General features: G+C 42.0%; 1 protein-coding gene across 2 annotated transcripts in view; it reads left to right on the top strand.

Annotated features, from left to right (window-relative positions):
• Positions 1-9,044: 9,044 nt before the first annotated feature.
• Positions 9,045-24,892, top strand: part of CEP97 (centrosomal protein 97) — a 38,900-nt gene continuing 23,052 nt past the window's right edge. For both annotated transcript variants that reach the window (XM_023212303.3, XM_023212311.3), the window contains exons 1-6: positions 9,045-9,215; positions 11,078-11,220; positions 11,858-12,016; positions 13,311-13,412; positions 16,236-16,349; positions 16,897-17,063. In XM_023212303.3, coding sequence (XP_023068071.1) covers positions 9,173-9,215; positions 11,078-11,220; positions 11,858-12,016; positions 13,311-13,412; positions 16,236-16,349; positions 16,897-17,063 — 728 coding nt within the window. In that variant the 5' untranslated portion in view covers positions 9,045-9,172. The remainder of the gene's footprint in view (positions 9,216-11,077; positions 11,221-11,857; positions 12,017-13,310; positions 13,413-16,235; positions 16,350-16,896; positions 17,064-24,892) is intronic.

The following is a 24,892-nucleotide window of genomic DNA, read 5'->3' as shown; positions in this document are numbered from 1 at the left end:
CTGACAGTTTTATGTGTGGTCTCCGTGCACTTGTCTAGAAGAGGGGCCACAACTTTTGTAGATTATGGTCTTTCAGGAGTGGTCAGTAAACCAAAAAGAAATTTAAAACCAAAGTCAAAGAATTTCAACAACAAAAATCCACAGTATTTAGACAGAGGGTTAATTACTTTGCTATGTTATAATGAGGTTCTATCCAGGCTTCTTGCATGACAAATAGGAAGTTCTTTGAGGGAGAGAAAAACAACACAGGTTGGGGGACCAGTGAATAATTGCTTCCACTACTCCTCTAGAGGTAAACTACCAACCTATCATCCCTGAAACCAATGAGATTTCAGGAGGATGGACAGAGCAGTTTTTTAGTTTTGATACAGGATCTCACTCCGTCACCAAGGCTGAACTGCAATGGCATGATCACAGCTCATTGCAGCCTCAAACTCCTGCCTAAGCAATCCTTCCACCACAGCCTCCCCAGTAGCTAGGCCCACAGGCTCGTGCCACCATACTTGGCTAATTCATTTTAAGTTTTGCAGAGACAGGATCTCTCTATATTGCCCTAGCTGGTCTTGAATTCCTGGGCTTAAGCGATCCCCTGCCTCGGCCTCCCAAGGTGCTGGAATTATAGGCATGGGCCACCGCATCCGGCCTAGTCAGAACATGCTTAAAGCAGGAATCTTAAATAGAATGCAATGTCAGCTGGGCATGGTGGCTCAGGCCTGTAATGCTAGCACCTTGGGAGGCCGAGGCGGGCAGATAACTTGAGGCTAGGAATTCCAGACCAGCCTGGCCAACATGGTGAAGCCCCATCTCTACTGAAAATACAAAAAAATAGCTGGGAGTGGTGGCCCGCACCTGTAGTCCCAGCTACTTTGGAGGCTGAAAGGAGGATCACTTGAGCCTGGGAAGCGGAGGTTGCAGTGAGCGGAGATCGCGCCGCTGCACTCCAGTCTGGACTGTTGGGAGACTGTCACAAAAAAAAAAAAAAAAAAAAAAAAGAGTGCAATGTCAGGGCCAGAAAAATGAAGAATTATCCAACTCAAGAGTTGGATGTATAAATTAATTTCAAGAATATTTTTCAGGTTATTTAGGTAAACTAAGTAAATAATAAAGTAAACAAATCAGAAGTTGTGTTTTGTTTAAAAGAAGTAAAGGAATCCTTGACGTTTCTATTTAATCTCTTTTGAAGTTTTTCTGAAAGGCAGTAGAACTTTTATAAAAATGATTCATTATATTCTCAATTGAAAATTTAGGGGCTGGGCACAGTGGCTCATGCCTGTAATCCCAGCACTTTGGGAGGCTGAGGCGGGCGGATAACTTGAGGTCAGGAGTTAGAGACCTGCCTGGCCAACATGGTGAAACCCCGTCTCTACTAAAAATACAAAAATTAGCTGGGCATGGTGGTGCACAGCCTGTAATCTCAGCTACTCGGGAGGCTGAGGCAAGAGAATCGCTTGACTCTGTGGGGTGGGGACGGAGGTTGCAGTGAGCTGAGATTGCTCCATTGTACTCTAGCCTGGGCAACAAGAGTGAAACTCCATCACAAAAAAAAAAGAAAAAAATTAAAAGAATGCAAAATATCTCATTTTTTATATTGTTTATATTTTGAAATGCTAATATGAATAAATAAAAATATTTTGTCTTTTTATTTTTTATTTTTATTTTTATTTTTTATTTTTATTTTTTGAGACGGAGTCTCACTCTGTCTACCAGGCTGGAGTGCAGTGGCGCGATCTCGCCTCACTGCAAGCTCCGCCTCCTGGGTTCACGCCATTCTCCTGCCTCAGCCTCCCTAGTAGCTGGGACTACAGGCGCCTGCCACCGCGCCCAGCTAATTTTTTTTTTTTGTATTTTTAGTAGAGACGGGGTTTCACCATGGTCTCGATCTCCTGACCTTGTGATCTGCCCGCCTCGGCCTCCCAAAGTGCTGGGATTACAGGCGTGAGCCACCGCGCCCGGCCTATTTTGTCTTTTTAAAATATGGCTATTAGAAAACTTAAAATTTCATATGAAGTATACCTGTTTCTATTGGACAGTGCCACCTTAGCAACAATTTAAAAATCAGTACCTTTTCCCGGGCACGGTGGCTCACGCCTGTAATCCCAGCACTTTGGGAGGCCGAGGCAGGAGGATCACGTGAGGTTGGGAGTTTGAGACCAGCTTGACCAACGTGGTGAAACACCATCTCTACTGAAAATACAAAATTAGTCAGGTGTATCGTGGTATGCCTGTAATCCCAGCTACTTGGGAGGCGGAGACAGGAGAATCGTTTGGACCTGGGAGGCAGAGGTTGCAGTGAGCAAAGATCGCGCCATTGCACACCAGCCTGGGCAACAATACTGAAACTCTGTCTCAACAACAACAACAACAACAAAAAATCAGTACCTTTTAATGAGTATTTTCCACATGTTAGGCACTATTTGGATTTCTAACAGGATTTAATTGATTGGATTATCACAATAGTGATATAATTGGGGAATGATTAATATTACCATTTTTCACAGGGCAGACCACAGAGTTTAAATCACAAGTCAAGATTACGCGGCTGGTAAGTGACAATAATGGGATTCTTCCATGGTCTAGCTTTGGAGCCTAGTGCTCCTTCAGTATGCTAAATAGGCTCTGTGTCTGGGGTCTCCATCGTTCGGACTTCGTTAAATTTTTTCACACTTTCCTGATATATAATTTTTTTAAAAAAACTAGAATCATAGTATACTTACCGTATTGCAATTTGCTGAAAAAAAAAAAAAAAAAAAGACAAAAAACCTTACACCTTGGTTATCTTCCCATTAACCAGGTGTGCTAGTTGGTACCCAGCAAAACATCACCATTCCCATTCTGACTCAAACATAACTGTTCACAAGCATTTCTTACACTGTGGTTTCTTTCCATTGTCATGGATTTTGGGCTCTAGTTTCTCTGGGGCCTTTTGTTAGCCATAGACACTGCAGTGATAATTTTTTGTCTGCTGCCATTATGAAAAACTGATTTTTAAAAATTATTATTATTTTTAGAGATAAGGTCTTGCCACTTCTAGTACCATTCAGTTTTTCCTAATCATTTGCAGGACAAGAATGAAGATGAGATTTAATCTACAATCAGAGAAACAGAAGTTGTAGCTTCATGCTATGTGTCAGGCTGCATAGCCACATTCCTCTCAAGGCGGAAAATATTTTAAATTTCCAACAGCTTTAAGTTTAATTTATTTAATTTCACACTGTGTTGCACAGGTCATAGTGCAGGGGCTATTCACAGGCATGATTGTAGGGCTCTACAGCCTCAGATTCCCAGGCTCAGGTGTTCTTCTTGCTTCAGCCTCCAGAGGAGCTGGGACTATGGTTGCATGCCACTGTACCTGGCTTGCAAAACTGATTTTTCTTTTCTTTTCTTTTAAAATGTAGTATTTTGCATAGGCAAAATATTCATATGATTTAAAAATATGTAAATATATTCAGTGAAAAATTTCTCCCCAGCTTTGTTCCTCATCAATCCCTCTGTCCCATTTCCATTTCACCCTTCCCTCAGGCAACTACAGTTAACAGTTTCTTGTGGCTCCTTCCAGAATTCTTTCTAAACACAAATATGAATATATACATGTCTATAAACATATTCATTAAGGCTATAATTACGAGAGTAAAATGTGCATCTGTCCAGGTGTGGTAGCTCACACCTGTAATCCTAGCACTTTGAGAGGCTGAGGCAGGAGGATTTCTTGAGCCCAGGAGTTTGAGACTGGCCTGGGCAATCTAGTGAGACCACATGTCTATTAAAAAGTTAAGAAATTAAAAAAAAAAATGCAGCAATAATATTTTTACATCAGTCATTGGAAAGTTTATTTCTTTTTTTGTTTGTTTGTTTGTTTTTGAGATGGAGTCTTGTTCTGTTACCCAGGCTGGAGTGCAGTGGCAAGATCTCAGCTCACTGCAACCTGCCTCTCAGGTTCAAGCAATTCTCCTGCTTCAGCCTCCAGAGTAGCTGGGATTACAGGTGCCTACCACCATGCCCGGCTGATTTTTGTATTTTTAGTAGAGACAGGATTTCACCATGTTGGCCAGGCTAGTTTCAAACTTCTGACCTCAGGTGATCCATCCACCTCGGACTTCCAAAGTGTTGGGATTACAAGTGTGAGCTACTGCGCCTCACTGAAAAGTTGAATATGTAGTTGAACATGGGCGTGGGGTGGCTTATGCCTGTGATCCCAGCTACTCAAGAGGCTGAGGCTGAGGAATTGCTTGAACCTAGGAGCCGGAGGTTGCAGTGAGCTGAGATAGCGCCACTGCACTGCAGTCTGGGTGACAGAGTGAGACCCTGTCTCAACAAAACAAAACAAAAACAAACATTACCCGGGCATTGTGGCAGGCACCTGTAGTCTCAGCTACTTTGTAGGCTGAGGCAGAAGAATCTCTTGAACCCAAGAGGCAGAGGTTGCAGTGAGCTGATATTGTGCCACTGCACTCCAGCCTGGGCTGCACTCCAGCAAGACTCCGTCTCAGAAAATAAACAAACAAAACCAAAATTCTGTCTGTCCTTCTTTTTAGGTTGCTGTAAATTAACAAAATAAATATAAATGCAAATAAAAATATAAGACACCAGTTGAATTTGAATTTTGGATAAACAACACTTTTCTATGTATAGCTATGTCCTAAATATTGCATGTAAGTATTAAATAAGATGTATACTGCAACAAAACATGAATACTTGGGACATACTTATATTAAAACATTATTCACTGTTATCTGAAATTCAAGTTTAACTGGTGTCCTACATTGTTTCCAACAACTGTAACATAACCTCTTGGCATCTACTTGTAAGGATTTTGTGAAAATTAGAGTCAATATATGTAAACTAGTTATCACAAAGCCTACCACATAGCAGGAGATAAATAATAATAATAATAACTAATAATGAAGAAAGTTAATCTCATTTGGGGCACCTGGATAACCTGTGAATATTGGCAATCTCTCTTTCCATTCCATAGGTTATAGATAAGGAGGCAGGACCAGAAGAGTCTACACATGAATATTAATCAAGAAGGAGATATTTATAATTTTATGCACCTAAACTTTTACATGAAGATTTTTTATTGTTAAACCCGGCATGGTGGCTGCCTATAATCCCAGCACTTTGGGAGGCTAAGGCAGGAGGATTGCAACATGGTGAGACCTCTGTCTACAAAAAAAAAAAATTAGCCAGGTGTGGTGGTGTGCACCTGTAGTCTCAGCTACTCAGAAGGCTGAAGTGGGAGGATTGTTTGAGCCCAGGAGGTCGAGGCAGCAGTAAGCCAGGACTGTGCCACTGCACTCGAGTCTGGGCAACAAAGCAAGACCCTGTGCCAAAAAAAAAAAAAAAAGAAAAGATTTTTTATTGTTAAAAAAATTCTCATAGTTTTCAAATCTTTAGTGTCAAAATTCTTTTTTTTTTTTTTTTGAGACGGAGTCTCGCTCTGCCGCCCAGGCTGGAGTGCTGTGGCCGGATCTCTGCTCACTGCAAGCTCCGCCTCCCGGGTTCCCGCCATTCTCCTGCCTCAGCCTCCCGAGTAGCTGGGACTACAGGCGCCGCCACCTCGCCTGGCTGGTTTTTTTTTGTATTTTTTAGTAGAGACGGGGTTTCACCGTGTTAGCCAGGATGGTCTCGATCTCCTGACCTCGTGATCCGCCCGTCTCGGCCTCCCAAAGTGCTGGGATTACAGGCTTGAGCCACCGCGCCCGGCCCAAAATTCTTTACATTAGTAACTTCTTCATTTTAAAACTTGAATGCAAACTTCAAAGTTATATTTACTTCTCTCAAATATGATTTCAATCCTAATTAGAAAACTACCTTCATTTTCTCAAGGTAAATTGTACCATCCACAAATGTTCCAGTTTCTTGTCTACCTAGTCTCTTAACTTCCTGTTATCTAAACTTGTTTATAATACTCTCCTGAAACCGCCATTGAAGGTTACCGGCCTCTATTAGGACAATCTCCTTACTGCCTTCTTCCTTTCAATTCAATTATTCCTTTCAATTCATCCTTGTTATATGAGCAGTTTAACCTTTGTACAACACAAGTATCATTATATCGATCCCTCACTCAAAAACACCAAATGAAAACGAGTGGGATGAACGGTGGGAGGTAAGGTGAAGCCAGATTATGGTGGCTCTTGCTAGTTGAACTTCAAGTGAGAAGTTTTTGAGAGGGGAATAACATGTTAAAAGGCATTGTTTTACTTCGATCATGCCAGTAACTGTGGGCAGATGAATTAGAGATGGCAAAGATCAGGGTAATCAGCTGTTGTAGGGATCAAGTATACTGTGTTGATAGGAAAATCTTTCTTATAGGGCCTGGGCCTGCCAGAGAGACATTACCTTACTGAGAGGTTCATAGTCTTAATTAGTAGAATCCTAATTTGGTTTGAGCTTATAGGGTTTAACATACATACAAAATGAGGCAGTTTAAAGTGTAGCAATTTGATTTTAGGCGTAAAAGCTATTATTTGAAGCGCAAAAGAATTTCTGTGCAGTAATTTTAAAGGGTTGCTGAGTCACTTGGGCATGAGAGACCTTGCCCAGGAACATCTGGCTACTCACTTGAAAAGCCGTGACTATACTTAGCTGCATAAAAAGAGTCCTTTGGCCCTTTCCTCTGGATTCCAGGTCAGATGAACCAGGCAAACAATGTTTCTGCTATAGCTATGAACTTGCAGGAACCTGTGCTTCTTAAGTACCTTTTAAGCTTCCAGGACCTCCCTACCAAGTAATTACCTTGCTTAATTGGAAAGAACTGTAAACCCTTTCTCCCAGATCCCTATGGCCTATTCCAGGGAATAATGGTTAGCAGAGGCAGTATTCAGGCTTGCTTTTTTCCTTCCCTTTCCTTCCCTTCCCTTCCCTTCCCTTCCTCCCTCCCTCCCTCCCTCCCTTCCTTCCTCCCTCCCTCCCCCTTCTCCTCCCCTTCCCCCCCCTTTTTTTTTGAGATGGAGTTTTGCTCTTACTGTCCAGGCTGGAGTGCAGTGGCATGATCTCGGCTCACTGCAACCTCCGCCTCCTAGGTTCAAGCGATTCTCCTGCCTCAGCCTCCCAAGTAGCTGGGATTACAGGCATGTGCAGCCATGCCCCGCTAATTTTGTATTTTTAGTAGAGATGGGGTTTTGCCATGTTGGCCAGGCTGGTTTCGAACCCCTGACCTCAGGTGATCCTCCCGCCTCGGCCTCCCAAAGTGCTGGGATTACAAGCGTGAGTCACCACGCGCAGCCCGAGATTTACATATTTAAGATGTGATAAAATAGTAATCACAGCTTATATGTGAAGAATAGGCTTCTACTTCTACAGAAAGTAGGTCATTTTTACCTGCCAACCTGTGCCAACTTGCAAGGATACAACAGTGGACAAATCAGTCCTTGCTTTGTTCTTACACATATAGTAAGATTGCGTTTTCTAGGTAAGGAGTTTCTTGGTTAAAAGGAAAACAATCCTAGTCTTAATTACCCCTTCAGAACTAGGAAATTTGTCTTTAGACTAAAACAGCAGGAAACAAGAATCGAAAGGAGTTAAAACAAGTGTAGAGAGATAGGAGAACCCAGGAAAGAGGGAATGCTCAGAGAATGCAGTGCCTGGAAATCTAGAAGCATGAGTTACTAGATTTTCCCAAGCAAAAATGACCAGACTTCCGAGACTGCTGTTTCAGAAACAGAGGAGTTCAGAATAAAGGTTGCAAGAGGAACTCGGAGAGCTGGTAGCAGAAAGCAGAGGCTTTTTGTATACTCTGTTTAGTTTCTCACTTCCCGTGAGCACAACTTTGTTACCACCTGCAGCCTGTGCTAATCTTTTCACCTTTTACTTTTGAACTGCTCAGAGTGTACCCATCAAAAGATGGGTACATTTCACTTCTTCCATCAAGTCTTCACTGAATATTTCAGATTCCATTTCTTTCTCCATTCCTTGAAATCTTACTAAGTTCAGTCACAATCACACCATTTAGCATATAACAGTTGTATCAAAAGAAGGCTCGGCGCAGTCACTCACGTCTGTAATCCCAGCATTTTGCAGGTCTGAGGCAGAAGGATTACTTGAGCTCAGGAGTTCAAGGCCAGCCTGGGCAAAAAAAAAAAGAAAAAATTGTCTCTATTAAAAAAAAAATTGTAAGCCTGCTTCCTTCCAACTAGGCAATGTAATTCTTGAATTTGGAGACTATATAAAAATATATTTATATAAATAATATGTATTTATATTATATAATATATAATTATATGTATATATATTTGGAGACATAGTTTCACTCTTGTTGCCCAGGCTGGAGTGCAATGGCACGATATCGGTTCACCGCAACCTCTGCCTGCCGGGTTCAAGCGATTCTCCTGCCTCAGCCTCCCGAGCGCCTGGGATTACAGGCATGCACCACCACGCCAGGCTAATTTTTTTGTATTTTTACTATAGACGGGGTTTCTCCATGTTGGCCAGGCTGGTCTCGAATTCCCGACCTCAGGTGATCAGCGTGCCTCGATCTCCCAAAGTGCTAGGATTACAGGCGTGAGCCACCGCGCTCGGCCTGCAGATTATATTTTAAAGTTATTTTGAATACTCCCTGGAAAAGTTCGTGGTTCATATTTATACCCCTAAGTCAAAAGATTTGTCAAATATTCAAGAACGATCACTTAAAAATACTGTATAAAAGTTTCTATTTCGGCATACTTTACTTTTACTTAACTAATTTTTCAAATAAAATGTATCCACTTTTATGATCTCAACAAGATCGGTCATTCCTATAGCGGAGTTGAAAACTTTCAACTTATTCACAATTATCAAAAGAATGGAGCAGCTCCCACAGAGACTTCCAGCAATGAGTTGTCAAATTCAGTCTGCATTAAGTAGCTTCCTTACAATCATCCCGACGGTAAAAGTGTCAAATTTCGCAGACACCTGGACAAGGAAGTGAAATGATCATCTAATAACGCAGTTAACTCATCTGTCAAATCAGCGAGTGGGCCAGCGTCCCTGAGCTCACTACCCTCAGATTCTAACCCCTAGCTCACTACCCTCAGATTCTAACCCCAGCTTCACATCATTAGGCGTAAGCAGCCAATTGGGCCGTCTGGGGAGCCGTGCATCCTGGGAGTTATAGTTTCCGGCTCTCTCCTTCAGACTACAAGCTCCACAGAGCCGCGGGAGGACGGTTGCCTGGCATTATTAGCAAGCAGCAAGTATGGCGGTGGCGCGCGTGGACGCGGCTTTGCCTCCCGGAGAAGGTAAGGCGATCACTACCCGAGTCCTAAGGTTTACTCCATGGAACTGAATTAAACGGTGGAGAGGAGAAAGCCTAGGTTTAGAGGCGCAGTTCTGGACCAGTTCTTTTGATGCGGATCTGTGGTCGTCGCGGAGGCGCGCTACCCTCTGGGAGTTGTAGTTCGCCTGCAGTGCCCAGCTCTCCGGTGTTGCGGTGAGGGCCGAGCGGGGGACTACAGCCCCCAGAAGCCTTCGCGCGGCCCGGCGCCTTGGCTCCCGCGCTCCCGATGCTGAGGAGGCGGTGGATTTCGGGCTGCGATGACCTTTCTTGGCCATTTACTTTGAGTCCTGGGTGTCTAAGCGAAATGTTTGGGATCTCCCTCTTTCGCTTCACACATTCCCCTCTCCTTGGTTCCTGGAACGTTCAGGAAAACCTTCCCTCAGAGACCACTGACTAGACTGGCTTTGAACCCTTTCTCGCAGGTGGCCAGTGGCTGTGATAAAATCTAGGGGATGATCCAGAGCCCACAGTTCTGTACTCCTTGTTGTACACACGGGTCCTAGGATTGAGTTTGGTCGCTGCCCAGTGGAGCACAGGAGTGTGGGGGTGCTTCTGTGGCCTGAAGATACCTGCCTCTTTGGGGCACCGGACGCGAGCTCCTTTTGTTTTGGTTACAACTCCGAGGCTTGGCAGCGGTCAGTCCTAAATCCGGGACAGGGCCCAGGGGTCGAGGCCCATTTTCATGGCTTAGACCAGGAGTGCATCTTCTGGGAGCCGTAAATTCTTGGGGGAAGAGTTGGTGGATGGTTCTCAGACCTCTCTGTCGACCCCTTGGAATTGTGTACAAAGGCTGTGCACCCTTCTGAGACAGCACACCGCTTTCATCAGATTTTCAGAGGGGCTCACAACTCCTCACATGCTAAGAGCCATTAGACAATGGGAAAACGTTGAAATCCTCCACGAGAGCAATCTGGCATAATTAGTTCCTGCAGTAGTCCTGATCTGGGTGTAAATTTGAAATTGGCCGTTTCTCTGATCCCGCCCTCTTTGGAGATCGGCTTTTCTTAAACCACACCTCTCAAGCCCATCAGGTCTACTTAACTATTAATAACAGTTAACATTTACAGAGCACTTTGTATGACCCAGACGATGTTCTCAGTGCTTTTTTTTTTCTTTTTATTTTACATTATCTCATTTTCTCTGTAGAACTACATTTATAAGGCAGGTATTATCCCCACTTTACAGAGTAGAAGAGGGAGCCCAAAAGAAATCAATAATTTGCCTAGTATACCACAATGGTTAACTGGTGGAACCAGGGTTTGAACGTCTATGTTATCCTAAAGTGCTTTATTGAGTGCCCTGTGGCAGGAATGGGGCTAAGTACTATTCATATGGTTTCTCTTTTAATTCTCATGGATCAAGCTAGCAAAATGGGTGTATTATCCTATTTTATGGGAGAATTAGTTGAACTATACTTTGATTTTCAAAATCACAGTTTGGGCACTGTAGAGTATGTTGGTAGTTAGGCTGTAAGCTGGTGGATCGCAGTCAAAAGTTTAGTAACATTTAAACAATAGTATCATTACTTAGGCACAACAAATGGAAGTAATCATTCATATTTAAATGTATATGATTTCCAAAGTATAGAAACTTGAGGAGAATATCACAAATGTAGTTTTAATTTGATATTTCTGAAGAAAAATGAGTAATTCAATCTGGTCATTTAGAACTCAAGATTGCTTTAATTTTACAATGTTGATATTATGCTCTACTGTTTTTTTTAACTTGAAATGACATAGATATTTTATAATTCCACCCCTATGCTCAGCTGTTGTACACGTTTTATTTTGTTTGTGTTTTCTAACATTTCCGTTTCTTTTCAAGGATCAGTGGTCAATTGGTCAGGGCAGGGACTACAGAAATTAGGTCCAAATTTGCCCTGTGAAGCTGATATTCACACTTTGATTCTGGATAAAAATCAGATTATTAAATTGGAAAATCTGGAGAAATGCAAACGATTAATACAGGTAGGTATTGCAATCTGGGAAATGGTGACATAGGATCAATTTATTATTAAACAAAACAATAAAATAACCTGAGAAAAAGTAACTGTGCAGGCCTAGAAAGCAGTGATTGTTGCCTTAAATTTTTACATGACAGTTTCTTCTGAAGATGAACATACATGTACTACATTGAGAGTAAATTAGAAAAAGAAGCATTGTTAAGAAAACGAAGCATTTTACTTTGGCAAAATACTGTGTTACTAAGGTAACCTTTTACCTCATGATAGGGGTAAACAGTTCATTCATTCCTTCATTCAAGAAATGGCTACTGAGTCCCTCTTATATGTCTGGCACTGTATTAAGTTTTGACTGAGAGTTTAAGAACACTATTCTCGTGGAACTTACATTCTCAAGTTGTTGCTGTGTTAAAAATGTCTTAGTAGTTGGAGGAGGTCTGATTGCTCAGCTTTATCTGTATTTTCTATTGCCCAGGAAGAATAACAAAAAACTGATAGTCATACTGTAGAATATTTAGACAATATGTGTGAAATGTACAAAAGGAGTTTGAGAGTGTTTGGCCGTCTAAAACCTTTTAAATCACTTTAATGTGAAATATTTTATGTATGTTATTCCTAAAAATAACAATGTTTCCTTTTTACAGTTATCAGTGGCTAATAATCGGCTGGTTCGGATGATGGGTGTGGCCAAGCTGACGTTGCTTCGCGTATTAAATTTGCCTCATAATAGCATTGGCTGTGTGGAAGGGCTAAAGGAACTAGTTCATCTGGAATGGCTGAATTTGGCAGGAAATAATCTTAAGGTGAATGGTTTCTTTTTTGTTTACAAAACTGTTCTGCATAAAAAAAAATTCAAGTAGTGTAGAAATAAGTCAAATTAGAAAGTGAAAGTACCCATTCCTACTCTACAGCTTTAATCTCTGTTAAAATAAACTAAAAATAAATCTCATTTTGAAACATATAATATGGCGTAATATTCTTTTAAATGTGAACAAAGAATCTATATTGTACTTAGAAAAAAGTAAATCAAACCAGAGTGTTTAGGAGGGAGAGTATATCATGCTGAATTAAGCTTTAAGTAAATGTTTAATGCTATAAGGGAGAATATACAGTTTTAAAAGTCAGAAGATCTGAATTCTAGACCTACTTCCACTGCTTAGTAACTGTGTAATTTTGGGTACATCAATACATATTTCTGTGTCTTATTTTTTGGCATGCTAACTGAGAGGACTAGATTAAATGATACCAATAGCTGCCTTTTATTAAGCCATTAATGTATATGAGCTACTGTTCTAAGCATTTATCTGTATTAACTTATTCAATCTCGTGACAGCCTATGAAGTAGATATAGATATTATGCATGTTATAAAAGTGAAGAAACTGAAGCACAGAGAAGTTAAGTAACTAGCTCAAGGTCACATAGCTAGGAAGTCACAGGGCCAGAATGTAAATCCAGGCTGTTTGCTTTTAATCTAAACTTGTAAACTCTGTTCTATACCACCAACTGTCATATATTATTACTATGGTCTCTTTCTTTTTGAGATGGTGTTTTGCTCTTATTGCCCAGGCTGGAGTGCAGTGGCACGATCTCAGTTCATTGCAACCTCCGCCTCCTGGGTTTAAGCGATTCTCCTGCCTCAGCCTCCTGAGTAGCTGGGATTACAGGCACCCGCCCACCACGCCTGGCTAATTTTTTGTTTTTTTTTAGTAGAGACAGAGTTTCACCATGTTGGCCAGGCTGGTCTCAAACTCCTGACCTCAGGCTATCCACTCACCTTGGCCTCCCAAAGTGCTGGGATTACAGGCATGAGCCATAGCGCCTGGCCATTACTTTGGTTTCTTCAAGCTGTAAAGATCTTGGATGATATGAACTACTTGGTAGCCATCTACTCATAGAGAGATAATGAAAGTATAAGTTTATAACCTGACAATCTACTAAATTCTGTTAGTACTGCCCCTTTTCTTTTGCTAAGTTGTTCTACTCTGCTTCTAGTAATAAGAGGAGGTAAGACACTCTTTCAGCTGCAAAGAACTAGGGAATAATTTTATTTTTTGATTTTGTTTTCATTAAGTAATGCGATACTTTTCTTGTGGTAGGCCATGGAACAGATCAATAGCTGCACAGCTCTACAGCATCTCGATTTATCAGACAATAACATATCCCAGATAGGTGATCTATCTAAATTGGTATCCCTGAAAGTAAGTATGTTTTCTATGTCATTTGTGAAGTTCTGTAGCAAAATACTAAGAGAAAGTAATCTCATTGACCTAAAATTAGCCTGCCGTGTATGAGCAGATTGCTTTCTTTATGCTAAAAATTATGGGCTGGGCACGATGGGTCATGCCTATAATCCCAGCACTTTGGGAGGCTGAGGTGAGTGGATGGCTTGAGCTCAGAAGTTCAAGACCAGCCTGGGCAAGATGGCAAAGCCCCATCTCTACTAAAAATACAAAAAATTAGTGGGGCACAGTGGTGTTAGCCTATAGTCCCAGCTACTCAGCTGAAGCGGGATTGGATGAGCCCAGGAGGTGGAGTTTGTGGTGACCCGAGATTGGGTCACAGCACTCTAGCCTGGGCAACAGAGTGAGACTCAGTCTCAAAACAAAAAAAAAGGAATTATGTTAGAATACCAGAAATTAAGTATGAAACTTTTCATTGTTAGTTCTATAACTGATTTATTTTGTGTGAAACTGGTCATTGTAGTTAAGGTTAATTTTATTTACCATTCTCTGAACATGATGGAATTCCCTCTATGCCCAACCAACCAATGCTAGTAGCTTTAGTTACTATATATACATAATGTTTGGTGAGGTTGAGATTAATCATTCCTGAATTTGAGTCTATCTTTATTTTTTTTGAAACAAATAGTCTTGCTCTGTCACCCAGGCTGGAGTGTAGTAGTAGAATCTCACTCGACCTCCCAGGCTCCAGTGATCCTTTGACCTCAGCCTCCCAAGTAGCTAGGACCATAGGCATGTGTACATCACCACACCCGGCTAATTTTTTGAGTGTTTGTAGAGATGAGATCTTTTTTTTTTTTTTTAGATGGAGTTCTGCTCTGTCACCCGAGCTGGAGTGCAGTGGTACAATATTGGCTCGCTGCAGCCTCTGCCTCCTGTGTTCAAGTGATACTTCTGCCTCAGCCTCCTGAGTAGCTGGGATTATAGGCGCCAACCACCACACCTGGCTAATTTTTTGTATTTTTAATAGAGGCAGGGTTCACCACATTGACCAGGCTGATCTTGAATCTTGAACTCCTGACCTCACATGATCCTCCTGCCTTGGCCTCCCAAAGTGTTTTGATTAGAAGCCTGAGCCACTGCACCTGGCCAGAGATGAGATCTTACTATGTTGTCTAGACTGGTCTCAAACATGTGGAATCAAGCAGTCCTGCCTCAGCCTCTCAAAGTGCTAGGATTACAGGCGTGAGCCACTGAGCTGACCAAGTTTGTTTTTTTGTTTTTTTTGTTTTTGAGACAGGGTCTTGCTCTGTCACCCAGACTGGAGTGCAGTGGTGCAGTCTCGGCTCACTGCGGCCTCTGCCTCTCACGGTCAAGCGATTCTCCTGCCTCAGCTTCCTGAGTAGCTGGGGCTGCAGGTGCACATCACCACGCCCAGCTAATTTTTGTATTTTTAGTAGAGATGGCATTTCACCATGTTGGCTAGGGTGGTCTTGAACTCCTGACCTTGTTATCCACCTGCCTTGGCCTCCTAAAATGTTGGGATTACAGGCTTGAGCCACGGTGCTCGGTCCCAAGTCTGTTTTTTTTTTTGCATTCAGGATTGCTGTTTTTAAAGTAATAGGTGTTAGTTAATTGTCAAAATTAATTTCACTTAAAAAAAACCACGTAGCATATAGCACTTTTTATGGAGGGGAATGTATCATGAAGTGAAATAAGTAATAGTTGAAATCATAGTCTTGAAAAACATATGTAGGACGTTTTAAATATAGTTGCCTCACTGTATATTATTAGCATCAGATAGCATCAGATATATTCATTAAGCCCTAGAAACAGTATCTTAGTTCAGTTTTTTCCCAGACTTTAGCAGAAATCATTTTTAGCAATAATTATTCTAAACAATTTGATGTAGCCAGATACTGTTCTGATAGATGCTAAGGGAATTCAAATGAACCAAAGATGATTGAATTTTTTTTTTTTTTTTGCTGGAATAGAAGCCTGTTTATCTGATCAGAATCCTGGGTGTTCAGTTTTGGATTTATTCTTGGTTGTTGCTGACTTAATATGAGTCAGCTTTGTCTGCAAGTAACACATTCTACCTTCCCCTCGTTTTTAGTTACTTAGAGAATACAGTTGCAATTATGGTTGTAGGTTATCATTCTCTTTTTTGGAAAATTTGCTTTATATGTGGTTTTAATAACTTTTTTTTTTTTTTTTTAATTTGAGACACCAGAGTCTTGCTGTCACCCAGGCTGAAGTGCAGTGGTGCAGTCATGCCTTACTGTAGCCTTGACCTCTCGGGCTCAAGTGATCCTCCTACCTCAGCACCCCCAGTAGCTGGAACTACAGGTGTACCCCATCATGCCTGGCTAATTTTTTGATTTTTAGTAGAGACCAGGTCTCACTATGTTGCCCAGGCCAGTCTCAAACTCCTGGGCTCAAGTAGTCCTCCCTCCTTGGCCTCGCAAAATGCTGGGATTACAATGCAAGTGGTGGCATAAGCCACCACTTGTGGCCTCTATTTTGATATTTTAAAAGAAAATGAACAAGTGTGTTAGAAATTGCTCATAACTTAAATCTCACAGCATGCCTAGTTGCTATGCCAAGCATGTGTTTTTGGACAAATCTTTAAAATATCATTAGGATGTTGATACGAAAGCAGAGTTGGACCAGAACATCATCAAGGACCCTTGTAGCATTAACAGTCTTTGATTTGTGTGTGATGAGAAATAAAATGAAGTAGATTCCTTTATTCTTATATGTACCACTTTGGTGTTGTCACAATAGGCCAATTTATTTGTAATCTTTTCATTTGTAATTCATACTGTTTTTACTTTCAAGACCCTGCTTTTACATGGAAACATCATCACCTCTCTTAGAATGGCACCTGCTTACCTACCCAGAAGTCTTGCTATACTTTCTTTGGCAGAAAATGAAATCCGTGACTTAAATGAGGTAAAATTTGAGGGTATTTTGTGAGATTCAGGAAGTTGGAAAGCCTAGGAAAGACACAGGAAAGAGTTGTGAGCTTACTTTTAGACTGTGAGCATCTTGGAAGAAACTGCCATTCAGATGAAACACTTGTCTCTAGATGATCGTTATTTTTCTTTCCACTTTTCCTTAGTGTCAGTGGGTCATTAGGGTCTAATTTCCTTTGTAAAGCTGTAATTATCATTCCACTGGGAGGCAACTGATGGTAGAGGGACATCTACATTATAAGGGTTTATAAGACTCCCTGTCCGCATTTCCTGGCTGCTGTGATGTTTTTAAAATAGGGTTATTTCTGCTAGGAAACAGTGCTGATACTTGCCAAGGGATTTTGTGCAGCAGGGACAGATGGCTATATTGTTGAAACTTTGGAAGTCAATGGACACTTGTCACTTTTCAGAACAAGAGGGAAATTATCACATTCTCAAATGCTGCCAAAGATGTGTAATCAGTGGAAACCTTGTGCTTGACACTGAGTAGTCCTTTTGTTCAACAAAAATATTTTTTGTTCCAGATCTCTTTTTTGGCATCCTTAACTGAATTGGAACAGTTGTCGATTATGAACAATCCTTGTGTGATGGCAACACCATCCATCCCAGGATTTGACTATCGGCCGTACATCGTCAGCTGGTGCTTAAACCTCAGAGTCCTAGATGGATATGTGATTTCTCAGAAGGAAAGGTGAACATGCCCTCTTTAACATCACAAATGTTACTGAAAAGACCATTTCTAGTTTACTACAGATTAATAGAGTATTTCTTAAAATGTGCATTTAGAAATCAGGAGTATTAGTGCAGTCATATAGCAGACTATGTGCTGGTCATTTAGGATTTTTTGTCATTTCCAAAAAAGGGTAAGAGATAAATATTGGCCTGGTGCAGTGGCTAATGCCAGTAATCCTTGCACTTTGGAAAGCCGAGGCAGGAGGATCGCTTGAGCCCAGGAGTTTGAGACCAGCCTGGGCAACATAGGGAGAATGCATCTCTAAAAAAAAAAAAAAGATTAGCTGGGCATGGTGGTACATACCTATAGTCCTAGCTGCTTAGGAAGCGAGGTGGGAGGGTTGCTTGAGCCCAGGAATTTAATGTTAACAGTTAGCTATGGTTGTATCATTGCACTCTACCTTGGGTGACAGAGTGAGACCCTGTCTCTGAAAAAAAAAAAAAATGAAATCTCGGCCCCAGAGGTTGGAACTAGTAGTCTTAGTGCCCTACATACAACAATTTGATTTCTAAAAATTCTTTTGTTAATCAGTTGTTTGGAGCTTGGAGCACTTTTGCTTAAAACCATCATGTTATAGATCCTGTGTAGGATCTCAGATCAGTCTCGCAAAAGCTTGTAATATATGAATCTTTCACATATATAGGGGCTGTATTTTTTTTTCATTTTATTTTCTATTTATCTTCCAGCCCCAAATGTCATGTAAGGGCAGTATTAGTAACATCGTAGAATTCTCCAAATACCCATTATAATGATAACTGGGAAAATGCAGAGTTTTAATTTGGAGCTAGTAGCAGACATGGTGATTGGTCCTCTTCTCCTTTTTTCTCTTTTTTGAGACAGAGTTTCACTCTTGTTGCCCAGGCTGGAGTGCAATGGCACAATCTCCGCTCATTGCAACCTCCACCTCCTGGGTTCAAGCGATTCTTCTGCCTCAGCCTCCTAAGAAGCTGGAATTACAGGCATGTGTCACCACGCCCAGCTACTTTTGTATTTTTAGTAGAGACAGGGTTTCTCCATGTTGTTTAAGCTGGTCTCGAACTCCTGACCTCAGGTGATCCACCCACCTCGGCCTCCTGAAGTGTTGGGATTACAGGTGTGAGCCACCGCGCTTGGCCAGGTCCTCCCCTTCTTATACCTGTGAGGCAGCAGAAGCAAGATTTCCCCCATCTGTAGATCATTAATAGTTTCTGTGGCTTGGAGCTGGGATCCCTGCAGAATGGAGTCTTCTGGACCCTGGTACATGATCGGTGGAATGAGAGCTTTAGGGGAGGTAAGGAACTAGGATATGGGTAGGAGGGAGTGGAATTGGGACAGTGAGAGTTGAGATGACTTTATTCTCTCTACTATGCTTCATTTCACTTTTTCCTCTCAGTACATATACACACGCATTATGGACTCAACACATACATTCTTCATCACCTTTTTTTGTTCTTCTCTACTATAGACAGTAGTTATTTCAGGAGTTTCCTGATGGGAGGATGGGTGGTAGATTACGGAGTGTGTCTCCCTTCTCTGTCTCTCTGCTGTTTTGCATAGTTTCTGAGTAAAGCAGGGGGCCGTGAGGAATGGCAGCCAAGAGCTAGATAGTGGTGGTGCTGGTGTAGGGTGAGGGACATATGTCAGGTCTAGTTTGCCTACTGGAAAGGGTGGCTTTTTTTTTTTTCCTGCTGTTAATGTTGCTCTGAGAATAAACCTTATTTTGTTTCAAACTGTGACTAGTTCTAGATCTGGAGTATGGGTTTACTTGGATAATCCTCTCTACAGTTGTTGACTTTTTCTATGGGAGTAGTACTGGCAACATTTTCATGTCTGAGAGGCAGCATGGTGATGTGGGCAGAGATAAAGGTTTGGTGTAAAGAGAGACCCACAAAGAGAGGTGAGACCTGGTTGTGAGAGACAGGGGAAAGCTTCACTTTTTTCTCTGCTATCTATTAGCTGTGTGGCCTTGTCAAGTTCCTCAGGGCTTTTCTGAGCCTAAGTTTCCTCATCTGTAAAATGTGAACAGCAGTACTACCCAGCTTTCATGGATGTTAGGATTAAGGATGATGTATAGAACATAGGACTGGTCATACAGTAGGTGCTTAATAAATGGTATTATTTTATAAGGATAGAGACTAAAGGTTGAAGAGTTTGTTGAAACTAAAGAGAGTGTTAAAGGAGGCAGAAAATATTTATTGATTGGATAAATAATGATAAAAAAAGTCTGTGTTTCTATACTGTGGAAATAGTTTTATTCCAAGTGACTTTAAAGTGAATTTGAATTGGCCAGGCGTGGTGGCTCAAGCCTGTAATCCCAGCACTTTGGGAGGCCAAGACGGGTGGATCACGAGGTCAGGAGATCGAGACCATCCTGGCTAACATGGTGAAACCCCGTCTCTACCAAAAAAAAAAAAAAAAAAACTAGCTGGGTGAGGTGGTGGACACCTGTAGTCCCAGCTACTTGGGAGGCTGGAGAATGGCGTGAACCTGGGAGGCGGAGCTTGCAGTGAGCTGAGATCCGGCCACTGCACTCCAACCTGGGTGACAGAGCGAGACTCCGTCTCAAAAATAAATAAATAAATAAATAAAATAAAGTGAATTTGAATATTTTTTGAGCTTTCTCCATAATGCTTTGCAAACATTTAATTTCAGAGACTTCAGGAGATAGGAAAGAGTGGGCTCCCACCTGGGGTAGCCTCTCTCTCTGGTGGTCGTCCAGCATTAAAGAAGTGTTGGGGGGTGGCTGGCAAGATGGCTGAATAGCAACAGCTCCGGTCTGCAACTCCCAGCAAGATCAGCGCAGAAGGCAGGTGATTTATACATTTCCAACTGAGGTACCGGCTCATCTCATTGGGACTAGCTAGACAGTGGTGCAGCCCATGGAGGGTGAGCAGAAGCAGGGTGTGGCGTTGCCTCACCTGGGAAGCACAAGGGGTCAGGCAACTCCTGCCTCTAGCCAGGGAAATCTGTGAGGGACTGTGCTGGGAGGAACAGTGTACTCTGGCCCAGATACTACGCTTTTCCCATGGTCTTCGCAACCCCGCACACCAGGTTCCTGTGCCGCTGGGGCCCTGGGTTTCAAGCACAAAAGTGGGCAGTTGTTCAGCAGAGACCGAGCTAGCTGTATGAGTTTTTTTTTCATACCCCAGTGGCGCCTGGAACACCAGTGAGAAAGAACCATTCACTCCTCTGGAAAGGGGGCTGAAGCTAGGGAGCCAAGTGGTCTAGTGCAGCGGATCCCACCCCCACAGAGCCCAGCAAGCTAAGATACACAGGGATGAAATTCTTGCTACCAGTATAGCAGTCTGAAGTCGCCCTGGGATGCTCGAGCTTGCCGGGCGAGGGGCATCTGTCTTTACTGAGGCTTGAATAGGTGGTTTTCCCCTCACAGTGTAAACAAAACCTCCTGCAAGTTCAAACTGGGCAGAGCCCACCGCAGCTCAGCAAAGCTGCTGTAGCTGGACTGCCTCTTTAGATTCCTCCTCTCTGGGCAGAACATCTCTGAAAGAAAGGCAGTAGGCCCAGTTAGGGGCTTATAGAGAAAACTCCCCATCTCCCAGGGACAGAGCATCTGGGGGAAGGGGCAGCTGTGGGCACAGCTTCAGCAGGCTTAAACGTTCCTGCCTTCTGGCTCTGAAGAGAGCAGTGGATCTCCCAGCACAGCACTTCAGCTCTGCTAAGGGACAGACTGCCTCCTCAAGTGGGTCCCTGATCCCCGTGCCTCCTGACTGGGAGACATCTCCCAGCAAGGGTTGACAGACACCTCACGTAGAAGAGCTCCGGCTGGCATTTAGTGGGTGCCCCTCTAGGATGAAGCTTCCAGAGGAAGGAACAGGCAGCAGTCTTTGCTGTTCTGCAGGCTCCGCTGGTGAGAGCCAGGAAAACAGGGTCTGTAGTGGATGTCCAGCAAACTCCAGTAGACCTGCAGCAGAGGGGCATGACTATTAGAAGGAAAACTAACAAACAGAAAGGAATAGCATCAGCATCAACAAAAAGGAAGTCCCCACAAAAACCCCATCCGAAGGTCACCAACACCAAAGACCAGTGGTAGATAAATCCACAAAGATGAGGAAAAACCAGCGCAAAAAGGCTGAAAATTCCAAAAACCAGAATGCTGCTTCTCCCCCAAAGGATCACAACTCCTTGCCAGCAAAAGAACAAAGCTGGATGGAGAATGAGTTTCACGAATTGACAGAAGTAGGCTTCAGAAGGGGTAATAACAAACTCCGCCAAGCTAAAGGAGCATGTTCTAACCCAATGCAAGGAAGCTAAGAACCTTGAAAAAAGGTTAGAGGAATTGCTAACTAGAATAACCAGTTTAGAGAAGAACATAAATGACCTGATGGAGCTGCAAAACACAGCACGAGAACTTTGTGAAGCATATACAAGTATCATTAGTCGAATTGGTCAAGAGGAAGAAAGGATATCAGAGATTGAAGATCAACTTAATGAAATAAAGCATGAAGACAAAATGAGAGAAAAAACAAAAGGAACGAACAAAGCCTCCAAGAAATATGGGATTATAAGAAAAGACCAAACTTATATTTGATTGGTGTATCTGAAAGTGACAGGGAGAATGGAGCCAAGTTAGAAAACACTCTTCAGGATATTATCCAGGAGAACGTCCCCAACCTAGCAAGACAGGTCAACATTCACATTCAGGAAATACAGAGAACACCACAAAGATACTCCTTGAGAAGAGCAACCCCAAGACACATAATCGTCAGATTTGCCAAGGTTGAAATGAAGGAAAAAATGTTAAGAGCAACCAGTGAGTAAAGTCAGGTTATAAAGGGAAGCCCATCACACTTAACAGCATATCTCTCTGCAGAAACCCCACAAGCCAGAAGAGAGTGGGGGCCAGTATTGAACATTCTTAGAAGAATTTTCAACCCAGAATTTCATATCCAGCCAAACTAAGCTTCATAAGTGAAGGAGAAATAAAATCCTTTATAGCAAGCAAATGCTGAGAGATTTTGTTACCACCAGGCCTGCCTTACAAGAGCCCCTGAAGGAAGCACTAAACATGGAAAGGAAAAATCGGTACCAGCCACTGCAAAAACATACCAAATTGTAAAGACCATGAACACTACGAAGAAACTACATCAACGAACGGGCAAAATAACCAGCAAATATCATAACGCCAGGATCAAATTCACACACAGCAATATTAATCTTAAATGTAAATGGGCTATTAGCCCCAATTAAAAGACACAGACTGGCAAATTGGATAAAGAATCAAGAATCATTGGTGTGCTGCACTCAGGAGACGCATCTCACATGTAAAGACACACATAGATTCAACGAGATGGAGGAATATTTACCAAACAAATGGAAAGCAAAAAAAAAAAAAAAAAAAAAAAAAAAAAAAAAAAGCAGGGGTTACAATCCTAGTCTCTGATAAAACCAACTTGAAACCAACAAGTATCAAAAAGACATGGGCATTACATAATGGTAAAGGGATCAATGGAACAAGAAGAGTTAACTATCCTAAATTTATTTGCACCCAATACAGGAGCACCCAGATTCATAAAGCAAGTTCTTGGATACCTACAAAGAGACTTAGACTCCCACACAATAATAGTGGGAGACTTTAACACCCCACTGTCAAAATTAGAGCAATAAGACAGAAAATTAACAAAGATATTTAGGACTTGAACTCAGCTCTGGACCAAGCAGACCTAATACCTATTAGCAGACCTAATAGATATCTACAAAACTCTCCACACCAAATCAACAGAATATACATTCTTCTCAACACCACATCACACTTACTCTAAAATTGACTGCATAATAGGAAATAAAACACTCCTCAGCAGATGCAAAAGAACAGAAATCGTAACAGTCTCTCAGACCACAGTGCAATCAAATTAGAACTCAAGATTAAGAAACTCACTCAAAACCGCACAACTACATGGAAACTGAACAACCTGCTCCTGAATAACTACTGGGTACATAATGAAATTAAGGCAGAAATAAATAAAACTGTCACAAGACAAGGATGCCCTCTCTTACCACTCCTATTCAACATAGTATTGGAAGTTTTGGCCAAGGCAATCAGGCAAGAGAAACAAATAAAGGGTATTCAGATAGGAAGAGAGGAAGTCAAATTGTCTGTGTTTGCAGATGACATGATTGTATATTTGGAAAACCCCATCATTCCAGCCCAAAATCTCCTTGAGCTGATAAACAACTTCAGCAAAGTCTCAGGATACAAAATCAGTGTGCAAATATCATAAGCATTCCTATACAACAATAATAGACAAACAGCCAAATCATGAGTGAACCTCCATTCACAATTGCTACAAAGAGACTAAAATACCTAGGAATACAACTTACAAGGAATGTGAAGGACTTCTTCAAGGAGAACTACAAACCAGCACTCAAGGAAATAAGAGAGGGCACAAACAAATGGAAAAACATTCCATGCTCATGGATAGGAAGAATCAATATTGTGAAAATGGCCATACTGCCCAAAGTAATATATAGATTCAGTGCTATCCCCATGAAGCTACCATTGACTATTTATTTTTTTGAGATGGAGTTTCACTCTTATTGCCCAGGCTGGAGTGCAACGGCACAATCTTGGCTCACTACAACCTCCACCTCCTGGGTTCAAGCCATTCTCCTGCCTCAGCCTCCCTAGTAGCTGGGATTACAGGCATGCACCACCACGCCTGGCTAATTTTGTATTTTTAGTAGAGATGGGGTTTCTCCATGTTGGTCAGGCTGGTGTCGAATTCCCTACCTCAGGTGATCCACCCGCCTCAGCCTCCCAAAGTGCTGGGATTACAGGCGTGAGCCACCCCACCTGGTCCCATTGACTTTCTTCACAGAATTAGGAAAAACTACTTGAAATTGCATATGGAACCAAGAAAGAGACTGTATAGCCAAGACAATCCTAAGCAAAAAGAACGAAGCTGGAGGTATCATGCCACCTGACTTCAAACTACATTACAAGGCTATAGTAACCAAAACAGCATGGTACTGGTACCAAAACAGTTACATAGACCAATGGAACAGAACAAAGGCCTCAGAAATAACACCACACATCTACAACCCTCTGATCTTTGGCAAACCTGACAAAAATAAGCAATGAGGAAAGGATTCCTTATTTAATAAATGGTATTGGGAAAACTGGCTAGCCATATGCATAAAACTGAAATTGGACCCCTTCCTTATACCTTATACAAAAATTAACTCAAGATGGATTAAAGACTTAAATGTAAGACCTAAAGCTGTAAAAACCCTAAAAGAAAACCAAGACAAATCCATTCAGGACATAGGCATGGGCAAAGACTTCATGACTAAAACATCAAAAGCAATGGCAACAAAAGCCAAAATTGACAAATGGGATCTAATTAAACTAAAGAGGTTCTGCACGGCAAAATAAACTATCATCAAAATGAACAGGCACCCTACAGAATGGGAGAAAATGTTTGCAATCTATCCATCTGTCAAAGGGCCAGTATCCAGAATCTACAAAGAGCTTAAACAAATTTATAGGAAAAAAACAACCCCATCAAAAAGTGAGCAAAGGATATGAACAGATATTTCTCAAAAGAAGACATTTATGCGGCCAACACTCGTGTAAAAAAAGCTCATCATCACTGGTTATTAGAGAAATGCAAATCAAAACCACAATGAGGTACCATCTCACACCAGTTAGAATGGTGATCATTAAAAAATCAGGAAACAGACTGGGTGTGGTGGCTGACACCTGTAATCCCAGCTCTTTGGGAGTCCAAGGCAGGCAGATCACGAGGTCAGAAGTTCGAGACCAGGTTGACCAACATGGTGAAACCCCG

Source organism: Piliocolobus tephrosceles, chromosome 2, assembly GCF_002776525.5.
Source record: "Piliocolobus tephrosceles isolate RC106 chromosome 2, ASM277652v3, whole genome shotgun sequence".
NCBI classification, from domain to species: Eukaryota; Metazoa; Chordata; class Mammalia; order Primates; family Cercopithecidae; genus Piliocolobus; species Piliocolobus tephrosceles.
The sequence above is the reverse complement of the archived record's forward strand: the minus strand, read 5'-3'. Positions and strand labels throughout refer to the sequence as shown.